Here is a 20,741-nt window from a genome sequence, read left to right on the forward strand (position 1 = left end):
ACTTTCGTCTGCAGGGCGCAGAAGCAAAAGTGAGATAACATAGAGCTCGTGTGAATGGGTGGTCGGTGTGGTCTAGTTGGTGTGAAGGGTTTAGTTTAATTTACAGATATAGTGTGGAAACAGGCCTTTCGGCCCACAGAGTCCACACCGACCAGCGATCCCCTCACATTAACACAAGCCTACACACACTAGGAACAATTTACATTTGTACCAAATATACAAACCCAAGCCAATTAACCTACAAACCTGCACGTCTTTGTAGTGTGGGAGGAAACCGAAGATCTCGGAGAAAACCAACCTGGTCATGGAGAAAACGTCCAAACTCCGAACAGAGTGCACCCGTAGTTGGGATTGAACCCGGGTCTCTGGCGCTGAAAGCGCTGTAAGGCAGCAACTCTACCGCTGCGCCACCGTGCCGCCAATCACCGGGTCTATTATGCTGTCAACTAAACTAAATTAAACTAAACTCCATGAAGGCCAACCAAAGCTCAATCTTTTATTCTTGAGTTACTTGCTAATATTTCAACCGTTATTTAGTTGCATGAAGCTCATTGTTGTCTGGTTGCAGGTATCAGCAGGTACTAGCAGCCCAGTGACACAGTGGGCACCAGAAATCATGGCTCGAAGCTCCATGACTCTCTAAAGCTTTAATGGAAACCCGAGGGGCAACCTTTTCACACAGAGGGTGATAGGTATATGGAACAAGCTATCAAACAAGGTAGTTGAGGCAGTACGAAAACAACATTTAATAGATATTTGGACAGATACTTGGATGGGAAAGCTTTAGAGGGATACTAGTTGGGCCCAAACCTCTCCTGCATTGGTGCAGCGCCCTCTCCTCCCCTCTCCTTCCCCTCCCCCTCCCCCTCCCCCTCCCCCTCCCCCTCCCCCTCCCCCTCCCCCTCCCCCTCCCCCTCCCCCTCCCCCTCCCCCTCCCCCTCCCCCTCCCCCTCCCCCTCCCCCTCCCCCTCCCCCTCCCCCCTCCCCCTTCCCCTCCCCCCTTCCCCTCCCCCCTCCCCCTTCCCCTCCCCCATTACATCCCGCTCAACCCCCCTTATCCTCCCTCCACTCCCTCCCTCCCCCCTCCCTCCCTCCCTAGGAGATAGATTTAAACTTTAAAATGTGAATAACTTTAAAAATATAACACCGATTTTAATGAAACGTCTTCCATTAGCACGAAAGGGACGAACGTGAGTAAGGTGGGCCTAAAATTGTCGTGCTATCGTGTACCGTTTTGGCTGTAGTTCAGGAACAAACAAACAAACAAACGAGAGTTTTAGTTCATAGATGGGCCAAGTGCAGCCTGGTGGGACTAGTATAGATGGACATCTTGGTCAGAGCACGGGCAAGTTGGGTCAAAGGGTCTGTTTCTGTGCTGTATGACTATGACTCTGTCCCTGATGCCAGACTCCCAACTTTAAGGAAATCATTTAATCCTTCTGTCCCTAAAGTCTTCTACGCCTTCGTGAGAATACCTCTTGCACTTCCAATTACCAATGGCCAATCTCAGGTTCCCTGAACTTGTTCTGTTATTCAGCAAGTGAATAAACGATTGAGCCTTGGCCCACACTGCTCGTTCCTGCACATTACCCAAACATGTCACAACGGCAGGACCTCACGTCTGAGGCAAGTTACAAGATCCACTCACGTGACCCACTGGAGCTCGATCCTTCATTGCAACTGGAAGTCCTCAGGGTTGACTACACTGAGTTGTAATACCAGCTCTGTGCTCGTCCAGGTGGGACACATTAAGCATTCCAATTTTAGGTAACCTCTAACAACCTCCGCATCCCTCTCCCTTTTTTTCCTCGTATCTCTCCCCTCCGCAGCCACCCCCCCTCCCCCACCTCTCCCCTGTGCCCCACCTGGACTCGCACCTATTTCTCCCTTCCTCCACCTCCTAAATTCCATCCTCCGACTTCACAATTTGCAACACTTCAAGCTGTCTGCCCCACACCTTCTTCAGCCTTTGTTCCGACCGTCTGCCTGTCAAAAACCTGTACCCACCTATTACCTGCCAGGATTTATCCTGTTGCTCCTCTCTCCCCTCTCCCAGCTTTCTTACTCCCCTCACCCAGCTCCACAATCAATCCGAGGAAGGGTCCTGACCAGAAACGTCACCTCTCCATGTTCTCAGGTGATGTTGCCTGACCCGCTGAGTGACTCCAGCACTAATAGCCCTTCACTTGTAAGCAGTGCTGAGAGAGAGCTGGCAAAATGAGCATCTTGTTAGTCTCCATCTGAAGTGTTGCCAGTCACAAATCACAGCCACTAATGACATCGCAGCTCTCACAATGAGTGCCGATATCAAAGACAAGCTGTTTGTTGATGAATACTTGGACTTTGCACACAGTACAGAATCACGGTCACTGCGAGGAACCAAATGTTTCCCCACTCCCCTCCAAGAGTTGTTTCCTCGTTCAGAGTCGGCCTTCCGCAGGGATCTGGGACTTCACCCAAGGGAGCAATCATCACTTGGATAATTGGTAGGTTAATTGGCTCGAGAGTGGTGAAGGTGTGGAATTCTCTGCCTCAGAAGGCAGTGGAGGCCAGTTCGTTGGATGCTTTCAAGAGAGAGCTGGATAGAGCTCTTAAGGATAGCGGAGTGAGGGGGTATGGGGAGAAGGCAGGAACGGGGTACTGATTGAGAGTGATCAGCCATGATCGCATTGAATGGCGGTGTTGGCTCGAAGGGCTGAATGGCCTACTCCTGCACCTATTGTCTATTGTCTATATAAATGTTAAATTGTCCCTAGTGAGTGTAGGGTAGTGTTAATGTAAGGGGATCGCTGCTCGATGCGGACTTGGTGGGCCGAAGGGCCTGTGTCCGCTCTGTTCGGGACCCTACTTCAGACTCAAATCTGAGGTGTTTGGGGGAAATATTTGAAGCCTTAGATCTCTGTTCTTGGTCATGTTGAAGCCTTGGTCTCTCAGCAGTTGTTTTTACAGACCTAGTGATTGCTTATTTCACAGTTTATCTGATTTTCTAGAATTAGTGCGTGGGCAGTGAGCACACGACTCCGATGGAGCCCATACACATCCTGCATTTGTAAACAGCCACATCAGCAGGAAGCACTAATCACGGAAAAACCTTTGAACTACTGTCTGATGAGCCTTACATCAGTGATGGGAATGTTATTAGAAGGGACTATGAGGGATAGTCAGTCTGAAGAAAGATCTCGACCCGAAATGTCACCTATTCCTTCTCTCCAGAGATGCTGCCTGACCCGCTGAGATAGGTTTAACCTGCATTTGGAAAGGCAAGGACTGATGAGGGACAGTCAGCATCACAGCTTTGGATGTGGAATGTGGTTTCTCATGAATTTGAATGTTTTTTTTTTGAAGAGGTGACCTGGGGATTGATGAGGGCAGTACGGTAGACACGGGAGCTGGTCATCAACTTCAGAAGGTGGGCTGGAGCACTCTCCTCAGTCTGCATTAATGGTCCGTTGGGAATTGGAAGTGGAAGTGGACATGGTTGAGAGCTTTAGGTTTCAAGGTGTAAACATCACCAACGATTTCTCCTGGTCCTACCACATCAACAATATCAAGAAAGCATCCCAAAGCCTCAGAAGATGAAGGAAATTTGGCGTGTTCCCCAACGACTCTTTCCAATTTCTAGGGATGCACCGTAGAAAGCATCCTAACGGGACGCCTCACGGCTTGGAACTACAACGGCCCAGAACCTCAAGAAACTGCAGAGTTGCAAACGCAGTGCAGTCCATCACACAATTCACCCTCCGCCCCCCCTCCCCACCCACCTTCTATCGACTACATCTGCACTTCACGCTGTCTCAGGAAAGCATACAGGGAAGCAAAATCAAGGACCACTCAAACCTCAGTTGTCCTCTCTACGTCGGGCAGAAGATGCAGACGTTAGAAAGCAGGTACCGCTAGATTCAACAACAGTTTCCTCCCTGCTGTTATCAGACTCTTGAATACACCTCTCATATGCTAAGGAACTATTCCCGAACAATTGCCGATCTTACAAACTAACTCGTTGCAACCCTTGCACTTATTTTTATCTGCATTGTAGCTGTAACACTACACAGTGCAATCTGTTTCCTTTCTCTTTGCACAAACTGATGTACCCAGGTATGGTATGATCTGGGATAGACACAAAATGCTGGAGTAACTCAGCGGGTCAGACAGCATCTCAGGAGAGAAGGAATGGGTGACGTTTCGGGTCGAGACCCATCTTCAGACTGATGTCAGGGGAGGGAGCGGGTCAAAGATAGGATGTAGTCGGAGACAGGAAGACTAGTGGGAGAACTGGGAAGGGGAAGGGGATAGAGAGGGGAAGCAGAGACTACCTGAAGTGGGAGAAGTCTTTGTCCCGACCCCTACCCTGACATCAGTCTGAAGAAGGGTCTCGATCCGAAACGTCACCCATTCCCTCTCTCCTGAGATGCTGCCTGACCCGTTGAGTTACTCCAGCATTTTGTGTCTACCTTCAATTTAAGCCAGCATCTGCAGTTTTTTCCCAATGGTATGATCTGCCTGGACAGCACGCAAAATAAGGTTTTTCACCATAACTCGGTACATGTGGTAATAATGAACTACTACCCTCAGAGCAGCAGGATCCAAAGTTCACCACTGTCCTTAAATGAATTTCTTCTCATCTCATTCCTAAATTGCCCACTGATATTCTGAGGCAGTATCCTTTTGCCCTCATTGTGGGGAAAATGTATTCCCTGCACCCAGCCCTGTATTTGTACAAAACTACCATTGTTTCTCAAAGCAGATTACTATGCTGATTATTTGCTGATTTTTCTAAGGAGGGGGGGGGGGGGGATGGGGCAGGAGAGGGAGGGGGGCGTGGGGTAGTATGGGAGGGGGAGCCCGGTTGCCAAAACAGGTGGGAGGTGAGCAACAAACAAATTGTTGGAGGAATTCAACATCTCAGCAGCATCCGTGGAGGCCGAAGAATGGGGTAATGTTTTGGGTCAGGACTGATGCAGTGTCTCAACCAGAAACATCGACCATCCCTCTGTCTCCACAGATGCTGCATGACCCGCTGAATTCCTCCAGCACTTTTTTTGCTTTTTTTTTGCATGTTTTTTTGCTCCAGATTCCAGCACCTGCAGTTCCTTGTGCCTGAATGTGGGAGGTGAGGTGTAGTGTTTTGCTAAGGGTATCACCCAGAAAGGAGTTTTAACATGCAAGGGCTATTTAAAACATACCTAAGTGTGTCTAAAATCTGAAACACTGCTGTACTATCACCACGGAAGGCTGTCTTATGAACACATGAGACTTAAGGGCCTGTCCCACTTTAGGCGATTTTAAGGCGACTGCCGGCGACTAGGCTGTCGTCGACAGTTGGCTGGGTGTCGCAGGCATGATCGTGAGGCGTCGCTGAGAAATCATCCGGAGTGAAATTTCTCGGCGACAGCTGGCTTGTCACCAGGTATCGTTGCTTATTGTCGGGCTCTGTCGCCTGGATGTCTTTGGAGTGTGGGAGGAAACCAGAGATCCCAGAGAAAACCCACTCAGGTCACAGGGAGAACGTACAGACAGCACCCGTAGTCAGGATCGAACCCAGGTCTCTGGTGTAATAAGGCAGCTACTCTACCACTGTGCCACCCAGCCTCACTGAGAGCTGCCTTGTGTTTGATTCTCGTGGTGTAATGTATAAAATGGCAGGCGCTCGGCTGGTGAGTGGGCGCCATCTCTTCGGCCAAAGACCTGTGGCTCTTCACTGTTTTCTTTTTCGCCCATCAGACTGTTGCCAGGTTTGCGGCATCGCCGGCAGGGGCATTTCCTCAGCAAGATGCCAGGCCTCGTCAGCCGGGAGAACAGCCAGAACCTGCTGCTGAGTTCATCCGAAGTCACGTCCTGCATGACGGGCTACACCCTGGGGATGTCGGCGTTGCTGGCTTACACCAACATGGAGGACCACCCTATCGAAGGTTTGCAAACCATGACTGAAGAGCATTGTCATCAGGTCATAAGGTCATAAGTGATAGGAGTAGAATTAGGCCATTCGGCCCATCAAGTCTACTCTGCCATTCAATCATGGCTGATCGATCTCTCTCTCCTAACCCCATTTTCCTGCCTTCTCCCCGTAACCTCTGACACCTGTACTAATCAAGAATTTATCTATCTCTGCCTTAAAAATATCCGCTGATTTGGCCTCCACAGCCTTCTGTGGCAGAATTCCGCAGATTCACCACCCTCTGACTAAAGAAATTTCTCCTCATATCCTTCCTAAAAGAATGTCCTTTAATTCTGAGGCTATAACCTCTAGTCCTGGACTCTCCCACTAGTGGAAACATCCTCTCCACATCCACTCTATCCAAACCTTTCACTATTCTGTATGATTCAATGAGGTCCCCCCTCATTCTTCTAAACTCCAGCGAGTACAGGCCCGGTGCCGACAAAAGCTCATCATATGTTAACTTACTCATTCCTGGGATCATTCTTGCAAACCTCCTCTGGACCCTCTCCAGAGCCAGCACATCCTTCCTCAGATAGGTGCCCAAAAATGCTCACAATATTCCAAACACGGTCTGACCAGCGCTTCATATCCCTGTTTTTGTATACAAGCCCTCTTGAAATAAATGCTCGCATTGAGTTTGCTTTCTTTACTACTGATTCAACTTGCAGATTAACTTTTTGGGAATCCTGCACCAGCACTCTCAAGTCAGAGACTTCAGTTTAGAATTGCAATGTGTAACCAGATGTAAGATGAAGTTGTTTGTCTAGCATGACATTGTACTGAACAGATTTGATTCCCTTCAAGAGTATTGTGTTCAGTTGTGGTCACTCTGCTATAGACAATATACAATAGACAATAGGTGCAGGAGTAGGCCATTCGGCCCTTCGAGCCAGCACCGCCATACAATGTGATCATGGCTGACCATTCACAATCAGTACCCCGTTCCTGCCTTCTCCCCATACCCCCTGACTCCGCTATCTTTAAGAGCTCTATCTAGCTCTCTCTTGAATCGGAAGGATGTCAGTAGATAGGAATGTTGGGTGAACCTTTGTAACTTTGTCGGTGCCAAAACGTGGCAACAATTGTGTACTGCCTAGGTGAAGTCTGCTACATGATTTTACTGAGTTATATGCAAAACAAAGCATTACCCATGTACATGTGGCAATAAAGTACAATTGAATCATTAAACTGGGAAGAGTGCGGAGAAGATTCATGAGGATGTCGCCAGGAATCGAGAGCCTGGGCTTATAGAGAGAGGTTGGGCAGGCGAGGTCCTCATTGCTTTCAGTGCAGGAGGTTGAGGGATGAACTTATAAAGGTTCATAAAATTGAGAGGGGCACTGATAGGGAAAACGCACGGTATTTTTCCCAGAGTAGGGGAATCAAGGGCATAGGTTTAAGGTGAGATGGGAAAGATTGAATAGGAACTTGAGGGGGCAACGTTTTATTCAGGGTATATGGAACAGGCTGCCAGAGGAGTTAGTTGAGGCAGGTACTATAACAGCATTTAAACGACATATTGACGGGAGGCAAATGTGGGTAGGAGGATGTAAAGCTTTGCCTTTGTCACTGCTGGAGATCTAGGTTTAGAGGTGCACAGTACCCTGAAGTTGGCGACACAGGTAGACAGAGCGGTGAAGAAGGCCTTCATCGGTCAGGACACTGAGTTGGGACATCATGTTACAGCTGTACAAGAAGGCGGTGAGACCACATAGGTATTGTGCCCTGTTGCTTTGGTTACTTTGCTCCAGGAAGGATGTCATGAAGCTGGAAAGGTGCAGAACAGCTTCACCAGGAGCTACCGGGAACCGAGGACTTGAGTAGCTGGATAAGATGGGTCTTTTTTCCCTGGAGTGTAGTAGGGGTGATCATGCAGGAATAGGCAGATCTTCTATCCTCATTGCTGCCATCTGCCCATGGACCTTCCAATGTTAAAGATGCGCTCAGATCTCTCCCTTTCAAAAATTGATTAATTTATGGTGTATTTCCAATCTTCAATTAGACTCTCAATACATCCCCACTCCTTTTGACATTCAAATTCTCTTCCAAGCCCAGACCATATATAGGATCTTGAATTAACTAGGATCAGCGCAGAAGGAGGTGATAATTCAGATCTTAACTGTTTTTATATTGCTTTTTCACTGCTTTAATGAAAAGTGTGCGATCCATCGAGTTAATTGTTCTGCTTCCTTCCAGGACTTTTCATCTACCCTGTGGATGAGTTCACCACGGTGGTTGGATTTGAAGCAACAGTTTCTGGTCGCATTATAACGCTGCAAATAAAGGACAAAGCCAAACTGGACGATTGCTATTTTGACTGCAGTAATATGTCACCCGGAACCTTCCAGAATGGTCATGGTAAAACCCCTGAAAGATTTGTTTTACTTAACATAGAAGCATCGTCTCCACAGCTTCAGACTAGGCTTCCTCTGTGTGTGTGTGTGTGTGTGTGTGTGTGTGTGTGTGTGTGTGTGTGTGTGCGTGTGTGTGTGTGCGTGCGTGCGTGTGTGTGTGTGAACACTGGGGGTGACACAGTGGCACTGCTGGTAGAGCTATTGCCTCAAAATGCCAGAGATCCAGGTTTGATCCTGACCTTAGGTGCTGACTTTGTGGAGTTTGCATGTTCTCCCTGTGAACATGTGGGTTTCTACCCAGTGCTCTGGTTTGATTTAGATTTTTAGATTTAGAGATACAGCGCAGAAACAGGCCCTTCGGCCCACCGGGTCCGCGCCGCCCAGCGATCCCCGCACATTAACACTATCCTACACCCACTAGGGACAATTTTTACATTTGCCCAGCCAATTAACCTACAAACCTGTAAGTCTTTGGAGTGTGGGAGGAAACCGAAGATCTCGGAGAAAACCCACGCAGGTCACCGGGAGAACGTACAAACTCCGTACAGTACAGCACCCGTAGTCAGGATCGAACCTGAGTCTCCGGCGCTGCATTTGCTGTAAGGCAGCAACTCTACAGCAGCGCCACCGTGCTGCCCACATCCCAAAGATGCGTGAGTTTGCAGGTTAATTGACCTCTGTAAGTTGCCCCTAGTGTCTAGGTGAGTGGTAGAATCTGGAGTATAGAAGGAATAAAGATCAGATGAGTAGAAACAAAGAACAGTAGATGCTGGTTTATACCAAAGATAGGCACAAAGTGCTGGAGTAACTCAGCGGGTCAGACAATGTCTAAAGTTGAATTAGTGTACATGGGTGGTGGATGGTCAGTGTGGACTCGGTGGACCAAAGGGCTTGTTTCTGTGCTGTCTCTCGCTATAACTATTACTCACTATGAGTGTCTATTTGTGACTCATCAGAGTCTACATACCCCATGCTGTCTCATCAGTGGGGGGCACTGCCAGGGCGTGGGCAAAACTGCCCTTCCCCATCTTTCTAACATTGTCTCCTCATCCCCTGCAGCTGCAGACAGCTGCTTGGTATAAATCCACACAGAATGAGGTTTCCTAAATGAGACCTCTGACAATGTTAAGTTGATTATCCGTCAGGATGCAAAACCCTGGAAGCCACATCCAACTCTAAGGCTCATCTAATATCTAATTGTGTTTTTGCAGTAATGCCTTGGTTTTTTTGCACGCTTTTTTCTTTTTACTGTCTTGCACAATTTATGTTTAATGTATGTATGATTTGTGTTATTGTGTGTTGACTGTCTGTGATGTTGCTATAAGCAAGAATTTCATTGTACCTGTACCTGGCGGTGTTTGTGTAGATGGCAATAAACGCTCCTTGACAATGTCCGCACTTGTCGCGATCTATCCCCTCGACTCTCTGGGCAAATGAGGTTGAGGCCTGGTTTCTGCTGGGATCTCAGGCGCAAGAAATCGTGGAGAGTTAATGAATGAATAATGAATACGTTTATTGGCCAAGTATGTGCATATACAAGGAATGAACCTTGGCGCTCCGCTCACAAACGACAACACAAACATACAGTTAACAATTAAGAATAAAGCATAAACACATCAAAGCGATAAGGATACAGGAGTTACAATAAGGAGTTGGGGACAAAAACTGTGCACAGTATTCCAGGTGTGGCCTCACTAACACCCTGCACAACTGTAACAAACCCTCTCCATTCTTAAACTCAAACCCCTTTCTTAAAAAAGACCAACATGTTATTTGTCTTCTTAGCCACTCGTTGTACCAGTCTGCTGACATTTTGTGATTCATGCATTTGAACACCTCGATCCCTTTTCACTCATTTGCAATCTCTCTCCATTTAGATAATGATCTGCCTTTCAGTTCCTCTTACCGAGTGGGTGGCCTCATATGTATACTTCAGCCCAGTTCCAGTGCACCGGACAAACCAAACCCCCCTCCCTCTGCCTCCCCATTAACTCCATCCACACTCCATCCTTGGGAATCAACCAATGTAATCAAGGACCACTCAGTGGTAGTCATCTCAAGGTACAAAAGCTTGAAAGCACGTACCACCACACTCAGGACTGCTTCTTCCCCTCTGTTATCAGACTACTGAACAGTCCTCCCATTAAAATAGGGCGCAGTCCTGATCTTCCATCCTACCTCATTGCAGACATTGAACTTTTTCTCTGTAACTGTTATGCTAGAATGCTGTCACACTATATTCTGCATTCTGATATCTTTCTCTTTGCATTATCTGTTATACTTGTGTATGCCTTGATTGTACTAATGTCTAGCACAACTTGATTTAACTGGACACTACGCAAACAAAAGCATGACCATTGTATATCTCAGTACACCTGATAATAATAAACCGATACCAATGCCAATGATATTGCGTCGTTTCAAGTCCCTGGTGTTGGACACTGAGCTGACCTGGGATTAAATAGAATAACCAGGGTTGGCACAATGCGACCTTTCTGTGGGTCCTGCAGGATAAATTCACTTGGGTATAAAATTAAAACCCAATCCATCTGTGACTAATGAAACCTGACACAAGAACACTGGAAAGGAAGTCAACCCATTTACAACCAGACCATGGTCAATCCATGTCCAACTAGACCAAATCCCAGTCAACCAATGTCCTACCAGACCATGTCTAACTAGACTATATCTATCAGTCCATGGCCAAACCAAGCCCAACCAGACCATGGCCAAACCAAGCCCAACCATGGCCAAACCAAACCGAACCAGACTATGGTCATGCCATATCCAACCAGACCATGGCCAATCCATGTCCAACTAGACCATATCCAACCGGACCATGGCCAAACCAAACCCAACCAGACCATTGCCAAACCAAACCTAACTAGACCATGGCCAAACCAAACCCAACCAGACCATGGCCAAACCCAACCTAACCAGACCATGGCCAAACTAAACCCAACCAGACCATGGCCAAACTAAACTCAACCAGACCATGGCTAAACCAAACCTAACCAGACCATGGCCAAACCAAACCTAACCAGACCATAGCCAATCCATGTCCAACTAGACCATGTCCAACCAGAGCATGAGCAATCCAAGTCCAACCAGACCACGGCCAATACAAGCTTGACCCAACCGTAGCCAATCCAACAATGTTGTGACCTTAGCCAGTCTAAACCTGACCGTCCACAGCCTTTCTGAACTGGAGGTCTTATGATGTTTTCCATTTCCAACCCAACTTTGAAATGTTTTTGTTCATGGGAGAGTCATGAACAAGAGGATATAGTTACAAAATAAGAGGATTAACAATTAAAACTAAGGCGAGGAGGAATGTCTTCACTCATGGGGTGGGAGCTGAAGCTCAGGAATCCCCTGCTTGTGAGGGTGATTAGGGTCGATCATTAGATTAGAATAGAAACAAGGAACTGCAGGTGCTGGTCTATACCAAAGATAGACACAAAGTACTGGAGTAACTCAGCGGGTCAAGCAGCATTTCTGGCGAGAAAAGATGGGTGATGTTTCGAGTCCGGACTCTTCTGCTGAAGAAGAGATCAGTGATCATTAGATTAGATTATTTATTCACAAAATGCTGGAGTAACTCAGCGGGTCAGGCAGCATCTCAGGAGAGATGGAATGGGTGACGTTTCGGGTCGAGACCCTTCTTCAGACTAATGTCAGGGGGGCGGGACAAAGGAAGGCTTAGTTTAGTTTAAAGATTCAGCTAGAAAACAGGTCCTTTGGCCCACCGAGTCCATGCCAACCAGCAATCGCCCGTACATTAGTTCTATCCTACACACTGGGAGCAATTTCTTCAGAAGGCAATTAACCTGCAAACCCACATGTCTTTGGAATGTGTGGGGAAACTCAACCACCCGGAGGCAAACCGTGCGGTCATAGGGAGAACGTGCAAACTCCACACAGACAGCATCTCAAGTCAGGATCAAACCCGGGTGACTGGAGCTGTGAGGCTACAGCTCTACCGATATATTTTAAGGTGAATCCGGATAAATATTTGAAAGATCAAGGAATTCATGATCATGGGGAACTGGCACAGGAGGAGCATCGAGGGCAGCAGAGATCAGCCATGGTCATATTGAATGGCAGGACAGGCTTGAGGGACCGAGCGGCCTACTGCTGCTCCTATTATCTTGTGCACTGACACAGAACAGAGAAGATTTGCTGTGATACTAAGTAAGGCATACCGAGGTAGACACGTCCTGACCTGAACCAAGCACATGTAATCAGGGAACCACACAAAATGTCGGAGTAACGCAACAGGTCTGGCGGCATCCCGAGAGAATAATAATAATAATAATTATAATGCATTACATTTGTATAGCGCTTTTCTAAAAACTCAAAGACGCTTTACAGGGTTTACTAAAACATAGAAAAAAAATAATAAAATAAGTAAACGAACAGAAAAGGAAAAATAAGGTGAGGTGACGGTCAGTGGTTGAAGGCAGTGCTGAACTGGTGAGACTTCAGTGATGTTTTGAATGTGGTGAGTGAGGAGGAGTCTCTGATGGTTTGAGGTAGTGAGTTCCAGAGGGTGGGAGCAGCGAAGGAGAAAGCCCTGTCCCCCCAGGATCTGAGTTTGGTCCGGATGGGGGGGGGACAGGAGGTTAGCAGCAGCAGAGCGGAGGGTGCAGGTGGGAGTGTGTCTGTGGAGGAGGTCAGTCAGGTAGGATGGGGCCAGGTTATGGAGGGCTTTGTAAGTCATGAGGAGGATTTTGTACTGGATTCTCTGGGGGATGGGGAGCCAGTGGAGCTTGTAAAGGACAGGGGTGATATGGTCACGGATCGGGGAGTGGGTGAGTAGACGGGCAGCGGAGTTCTGGATAGATGACATTTCAGGTCGAGACCCATCTTCAGACTGATTCTAGGGGTGAGGGGAGGGGGCTGGGGGGAGGGGGGTGGGGGTGGGAGGGATGGCGGGGAAGAGGAAGAAAGATAGAAGAATGGAGGGGCAAGATAAAGCATGGCAGGATGGTAGAAGACCAGTAACCAGGTCTCAGACAAGAAGGCAGGGTGTTCGAGGCAATGTTAATTTAAGAAAATAAAATTTAATTGCAACCTTATGATTAACCTATAGATCAATGGACCCATCAACAAAATGATCATATTTCAATATGCCTTTTTTGGGAAGAACAGCTGTAGAATGAAATGTCATGAATAAATTCAGTTAACTGTCTAGGAATGTTGACAGGCAAAATTACTATGAGGAAATATTTAATTTAAATGCAGTTTCAGGATGAGAACAGGTTTGTAGGTTAATTGGCCTCATAAATTGCCCTTAATGTGTACGGACTGGATGCGAAAATAGAATAACAGGACCAGTGTGAATGAGTGATCGAGTGGTCGGCATGGACACAGTGGGCCGAAGGGCCTGTTTCCATGCTGTATCTTTCAATCAATTGCTTCAAAAGAGGATTTGCAGATGCTGGCTTACATGAAGAAAAGACACGAAGTGCTGGAATAACTCAGCGGGTCAGGCAGCATCCCTGGGGAACATGGATAGGCGACATTGTGGGTTGGAGCCCGTCTTCAGAAACGTTGTCTATCCATGTTCTCCAGAGATGCTGCCTGACCCGTTGAGTTACTTCAGCATTTTGTGTCTTTCTTTGATTCAAAAGAGTAGCTTGGCTTGTTTCTCTCACAGGTCGCTTGGTGCTGGACGAGGATCTGGAGAGGACAGTATTCGTAGTGAGTCTGGGGCCGATCGCTCCACTCGAAACAGTGACGATCCTGATCAGCACCTCCCTGGAGCTACAGACTCTGCTAAATGGTACCATCAGGCTGGTACTCCCATCAGTTTATGTACCCACCTTGGTTACTCTTGGCTCCGACTCACTAACCTCAGCTGACAACCAGCTCAGAAGGTAAGTTGTAGCTTGCAATGCCGTGACTTGTACCCTTTATCCTTTATCCGTGCAGCGTGGACGGCTTGATTGTAATCACGTATAGTCTTTTCTTTGACCGACAAAACGCAAACAAAAGCTTTTCAATGTAGTTCATGAACACCGTGACCAAACCGAACTATAATGCAGCTGGACACTAAATGCTGGAGTAACTCAGCAGGTCAGGCTGCATCTCAGGAGAGAAGGAATGGGTGACGTTTCGGTACGAAACCCACCTTCAGACTCAACCAGCATCTGCAGTTTTTTTTTCCTAAACTATAATGCAGGCTGCTTCTGGGTCAATTGTCAACAAAATGTTTGAATCTTTTCTTCATAACATCATTTATTCCAGTTATTTGGGGCAGAAAAATAGGAATTGCTTTTTTATTCAGCTTTTGTAAATGGACAGGAAAGGTGTGGAGGGCTATAGGTCAAACACGGGCAAGGGACCAGCTTAGTTTGGACAGCATGGTCCATTTGGGCAGAAGAGCTGGTGACCGTGTTGCGTAGGTCTATACGGGTGTTAAGGGTTATGGGGAGAAGGCAGGAGAATGGGGTTAGAATAAAGAGACAGATCAGCCATGATTGAATGGGGGAGCAGACTTGATGGGCCGAATGGCCTAATACTGCTCCTCTCACTTATGGCATTATGACCTATATTGCAAAACTCTTTGGCTTTTGTTCTGCCCGATGTTTGAGGGACTGGTCTTCCATGGGAACTGAGGACGTTGCAGAGGAATCCAAAATCTACAGAGTGCCAGGGCAGGGCAGGAGAGGGAGACCCCATGATCAGCTCCTTCCCGAGGTCCACAACTCGATGGAAGGGTCCACCAACACTGACCACCAACAGTGCAAGTGCTGGAGAAATGCAGGAGGTTCACCCTGTGGACCTGGGTCCTAACGTGAAGTCTCCCATTGGAGCGAAGGTGGTTTGATCACCGCAGATAAGCTGCGTAGATGTTCGGGACTCTCGCAACTCCAGAAGGCCGAGCAGTCGTCAGTGATGGAAATGCCCAAACTCTACACAGAACCGTTGGTACTCTGCGGACATTGCGAGACCAGTATTGAACAGAACGGAGAAAAGAACTGGATTTTATTTATAAAGAATTTGTTGGAGGAAATTCAACAAATTTCCTCAACATATTCAACAAAATTCAACAAACTCTATAGTTTGTACATTCTCCCCATGGAGAGAATGTTTGTACATTCTCCCCATGACCGCACGGGGTTTTCACGGGGTTTCCTCCAAAGATGTACAGATTTGTGGGTTCATTGGCTTTGGTAAAAATCGTAAATTGTCCCTAGTGTGTGTAGGAAATTGCTGGTGTGCGGGGATCGCTGGTCGTCACAGCATTGGTGGGTGGGCCAAAGGGCCTGTTTCCGCGCCATATCTCCAAACTAAACTAAACTAAGAGCACGGTGTTATCTCAAACTGCCCAAGCTTAACTCGCATATCGGAATGCATTGTTTTTTTCCCCCACAGGAAAGACAGACAACAGTGTTCCTCCCTCCATCAACACCACAAGGAGAGTGGCAACCAGTTCTGCTTGGCAAAGCACATGGATGCCGAGGTCACCAACGCCATTGTGTATGACTTCAGCTTCCACCTTGAAATCCGGACACCTTGCTTGCTGGCAGGTCAGAACGGGAAGCAATCCGTCCGCTTCCACAATAGTCTGCAGACGCTGGTTCACACCGAAGATAGACACAAAGTGCTGGAGTAGCTCAGCGGGCCAGGCAGCATCTCTGCAGAAAGGGAATAGGTGACGTTTCGGGTCGCGATCCTTCTTCAGATGGGTCTCAATCTGAAACGTCACCCATCCCTTTTCTCCAGAGATGCTGCCTGTCCAGCTGAGTTACTCCAGCACTTTGTATCGATCTTCGGTGTAAACCAGCATCTGCGGTTCCTTTCTCCACGTTTACATTTTCAGGATCAGGTCATCACTGGTGATCCCAGTAGTTATTGCCCGTCCCTTTCTGCCAAGGTATAGGGAGACCGTGGATGAAGGCACCTCGTTGGGCAGCCCCAGAGACATGTTTGGACTAACATGAGAAAGAGTCATGGTTTCCTCTCCTGAAGGGCATGAGTGAACCAGATGGGGTTTTATGACAATCTGACAACTTTAAATCCATTATTATTTTCTAAATTTAAATTCCTCAGCTCCCCCTGAGAGGGATTTGAACTCAGTCCAGAATAACTAAAGAAGAAGGGTCTCGATCCGAGACTCCACCTGTTCCTTTTCTCTAGAGATACTGATTGACCCGTTGAGTTACTCCAGCATTTAGCTAAACTATGGCTAATTCATCATGGAAACAATAGACCAAACGATGACACGTGACATGTAAATCAATTTTTATTAAAAAAACAGTAGATGCTGGAAATCTGACATAAAAAGTGAAAATGCTGGAAACTCTCAGCTGGTCGGGCAGCATCCATGTTAGCGTTTCGTCAAAACTGAGAAAGAAAGAAAGCAAGTCCAGGTAGCAGGGAAGATGTGGGGTGGGGGAGTGGGTAAAACAAAGAGATTCTGTAATAGGGGAAATAATGGACAGTTGTTGAATGGATCTTAAGGCTCCATTGGCATAGTCATAGAGCTATTTAGCATGGAAACGGGCCCATTCGGCCCACCATGTAAATGTTGGCCCACTGAGCTAGTTCTATCATCCTGCATTTGACCCAAATCCCTCTAAAGCCTTTCCATCCATGTATCTATCTATCCAGATGTCTTTTGAAAGTCATAATTATATCTGCTTCTGTAGCTTCCTCTAGCAGCTAGTGTACTGCCTAGGTGAGGTCTGCTGCATGATTTTACCATGTCGCATGCAAAACGAAGCATTTCACTCTACCTGGGTGCACGTGGCAATAAAGTATCATCGAATCATTGAACCTCACCCGCTAACTCAAGGCTGCGAGCCCAGCTGACCAACATTGTCTGAATTTATTTCTCAAAATGCTGGTGTAACTCAGCGGGTCAGGCAGCATCTCAGGAGAGAAGGAATGGGTGACGTTTCGGGTCGAGACCCCTATTCAGACACACCATTGCCTGGATGATGTGGTATGGCCGGGTTTACTACACGGGTCCCAGTGGGCCAGAACATAGAAATGAAAGGGGGGAACAAAAAAGGATGAGAGAGTTGGCAGCACAAATGGCCGGGCCTGACACAGACAGGGGAGTAAGGTAGCTGAAGTTGGAGAATTCAGTCAGGAGACTGCAGGCAAACCCAGGTGGATGATGAGATGCTGTTCTTTGCTCTTACCCCGGGCCTGATTGTAACAGTGCAGAAGCCCACAGACAGGGGGATCAGCGATAGACGAGGAGAGGAAGGTTGAATTAAAATGGCAGGCAGTAGGAAACTCAGGAGTATTCCGGTAGAGTGAGCACATGTGCTCTGCAAAACAATCATTCAATCTGTATTGAGTATCACATAATTTTGGGGGCGAGGCCATTTGGCCCATCATGTCCACACTGGCCCTTACTCCCTTCAAATTGGACGATAAGGAAAAATGTGGATAGGATCTATAACTGTGAATAAGAATTGCTCGTATATTCCCAGATTGCACTTGCGTTCAAGTCATTTGAAAAGTACTTATTCACAGTCACCGTGCGTTCTTTAATTATAAATCGTTTTGCCCGCAAGCAGCCTCCCAATAGACTGATGTAACATAAAGGTTCCCTGAACAGATGTCCAATGAATATTCACATTAGTGTTTCAGTTTTTAAACATCTCCATGGCGTAGAACTGATGAAACACGAAACAAGCAACAAAATAAAAACACTGGAGGTGATGTTAATTGGAAATAGGAACAGCAGATAGTGGCTGTACTCTGCAGGTCAGGCAGCATCTGTGGGAGGAGAAACAGAGTTAAGGTTGAACCAAACCCACCACCTCTACCAGAAATAAGGGCAAGGGCAGCAAAAGCATGGGGAACACCACTAGCTGCAAGATGCCCACCAAACCACACACCATCCTGACTTGGAATTATATATATCTACAGGTAAAAATCCTGCAACTCCCTCCCGAACAGCATTCTGTGCATACCATACCTCAAGGACTGGGCAGCAGGGTGACACAGCCATAGAGTTACTGCCTTACAGCGCAAGAGACCCAGGTTCGAACCTGACCACGGGTGACAATAGACCATAGACAATAGATAATAGGTGCAGGAGTAGCCCATTCGGCCCTTCGAGCCAGCACCACCATTCAATGTGATCATGGCTGATCATTCTCAATCAGTACCCCGTTCCTGCCTTCTCCCCATACCCCCTGACTCCGCTATCATTAAGAACTCTATCTAGCTCTCTCTTGAATGCATTCACAGAATTGGCCTCCACTGCCTTCTGTGGCAGAGAATTCCACAGATTTACAACTCTCTGACTGAAAACGTTTTTCCTCATCTCCGTTCTAAATGGCCTACCCCTTATTCTTAAACTGTGGCCCCTGGTTGTGGACTCCCCCAACATTGGGAACATGTTTCCTGCCTCTAACGTGTCCAACCCCTTAATAATCTTATATGTTTCGATAAGATCCCCTCTCATCCTTCTAAATTCCAGTGTGTACAAGCCTAGTCGCTCCAGTCTTTCAACATATGACAGGGTGCTGTCTGTACGGAATATGTATGTTCTCCCCGTGACCTGCGTGGGTTTCTACGGGTACTCCGGTTTTCTCCCACATTCCAAAGACGTACAGGTTTGTAGGCTAATTTGCTCGGTAAAATTGTAAGTTGTTCCTAGTGGGTAGGATAATAATAATAATAATAATAATAATAATAATACATTTTATTTATATAGCGCTTTTCATATACTCAAAGACGCTTTACAGAGATTTTGAGAACATAGGGAAATGAATAAATAGATAAATAAGTAAATAAATAAATGAACAGAGAAAGGAGACAGAAGGTGAGGTGACCTTCAGTGGTTGAAGGCAGTACTGAACAGGTGAGACTTCAGCGATGTTTTGAATGTGGTGAGTGTGGGGGAGTCTCTAACGGTTTGGGGTAGTGAGTTCCATAGGGTGGGAGCAGCGATGGAGAAAGCCCTGTCCCCCCAGGATCTGAGTTTAGTCCGGATGTGGGGGGATAGGAGATTGGCAGCGGCAGAGCGGAGGGTGCAGGTGGGAGTGTGCCTGTGGAGGAGGTCGGTCAGGTAGGATGGGGCCAGGTTATGGAGGGCTTTGTAGGTTATGAGGAGGATTTTGTACTGGATTCTCTGCGGGATGGGGAGCCAGTGGAGTTTATAAAGGACGGGGGTGATATGGTCACGGATCGAGGTGTGTGTGAGTAGACGGGCAGCGGAGTTTTGAATGTATTGAAGTTTATTGATGATTTTTGAGGGTGCGCCATAGAGGAGGCTGTTGCAGTAGTCCAGACGGGAGGTGATGAAGGCGTGGATGAGGGTTTCTGCAGCTGTGGAGGAGAGGGATGGACGGAGACGGGCAATGTTTTTGAGGTGGAAGAAGGCTGTCTTTGTGATGTGTTTGATGTGTTTGTCGAAGGAGAGGGTTTGATCAAGGATGATTCCAAGATTCCGGATGTGAGGTGAGGTGGATACTGGGAGACCATCAATGTTGAGGATGAAGTTTTGGGTGGATTTGGTGAGCATTTTTGGACCAATGATGATAATTTCAGATTTGTTGCAATTGAGTTTGAGGATAGTGCGATGTGCACAAGTATCACTGGTTGGCGCGGACTCGGTGAACTGAAGGGCCTGTTTCCACACTGTATCTGTACACTAAATTAAACTAAGCTAAACCAGTCCACCACCCACTCATGGGCGGCATGGTGGCACAGCTAGTAGAGCTGCTGCTTCACAGTGCCAAAGGCCCGGGTTCGATCCTGACCTCGAGTGTTGTCTATGTCGATGAGTTTTTAGGTTAATTGCTCTCTGTAAATTGCCCCAATTGGATATAATTATAACTTTTAAAAGACATTTAGACAGATATATGGACAAGAGGAGTTTCAAGGGCTATGGGCCAAATGCCGGCTGCTGGGACTTGCCTACGAGAATGCCCACTTGGTTGGCATGAACAAGGTGGGCCAAGGAGCCTGTTTCAGTGCCGTGTGGCTTTATGACTGTATGATAGAAATCTTTATTTGTGTTCATTATTTTGTTCCTTGGTCAATAGTCCCGCCCCCAGCTGAACCTGCAACCGTTGCTGTTCCACAGGTGTCGAGAGCCCAACGCACTCCATTCGAGCAGACGCCGATCCCTCCGCGCTCTGTGCTTCCAGCGTAACCATCACCTTGGCAGAGAAACACACCTTCGACAGACCCGTGGAAATCATCATCCACCCCAGTGGTTGGAACACGTTTAATCTTTCATTCCAGTCCCTGCGATCCGGCATTGTTTGCGAATCTTGCCACCTGGTTGGCACGCTTTGTACTAAAATGGGAAGAATTCTAGCAGGGGATGTCCCCGGTTGCTTGATGTTTAACGATGGCAAGGCACAGCTGTGCAAAATCAGATCTGTGAAACCTGTCCCTGGGGTGGAGTTAGCTCAGGTGGAAGCTGTTTAAGGAGAGATATTGTAAGTGAGATCAGTTAAATGAGT

The 20,741-nt window shown here is 47.3% G+C and overlaps 1 protein-coding gene across 5 annotated transcripts in view; it reads left to right on the forward strand.

Moving 5' to 3' along the window:
• vwa5b1 (von Willebrand factor A domain containing 5B1) overlaps nucleotides 1-20,741 on the forward strand; it is a 158,079-nt gene that overhangs the window by 22,484 nt on the left and 114,854 nt on the right. For all 5 annotated transcript variants that reach the window (XM_078425176.1, XM_078425177.1, XM_078425179.1 and 2 more), the window contains exons 2-6: nucleotides 5,722-5,909; nucleotides 8,135-8,296; nucleotides 13,955-14,174; nucleotides 15,676-15,830; nucleotides 20,357-20,488. In XM_078425176.1, coding sequence (XP_078281302.1) covers nucleotides 5,771-5,909; nucleotides 8,135-8,296; nucleotides 13,955-14,174; nucleotides 15,676-15,830; nucleotides 20,357-20,488 — 808 coding nt within the window. In that variant the 5' untranslated portion in view covers nucleotides 5,722-5,770. The remainder of the gene's footprint in view (nucleotides 1-5,721; nucleotides 5,910-8,134; nucleotides 8,297-13,954; nucleotides 14,175-15,675; nucleotides 15,831-20,356; nucleotides 20,489-20,741) is intronic.

The sequence above is a fragment of the Rhinoraja longicauda genome, chromosome 30, assembly GCF_053455715.1.
Source record: "Rhinoraja longicauda isolate Sanriku21f chromosome 30, sRhiLon1.1, whole genome shotgun sequence".
Classification (NCBI taxonomy): domain Eukaryota; kingdom Metazoa; phylum Chordata; class Chondrichthyes; order Rajiformes; family Arhynchobatidae; genus Rhinoraja; species Rhinoraja longicauda.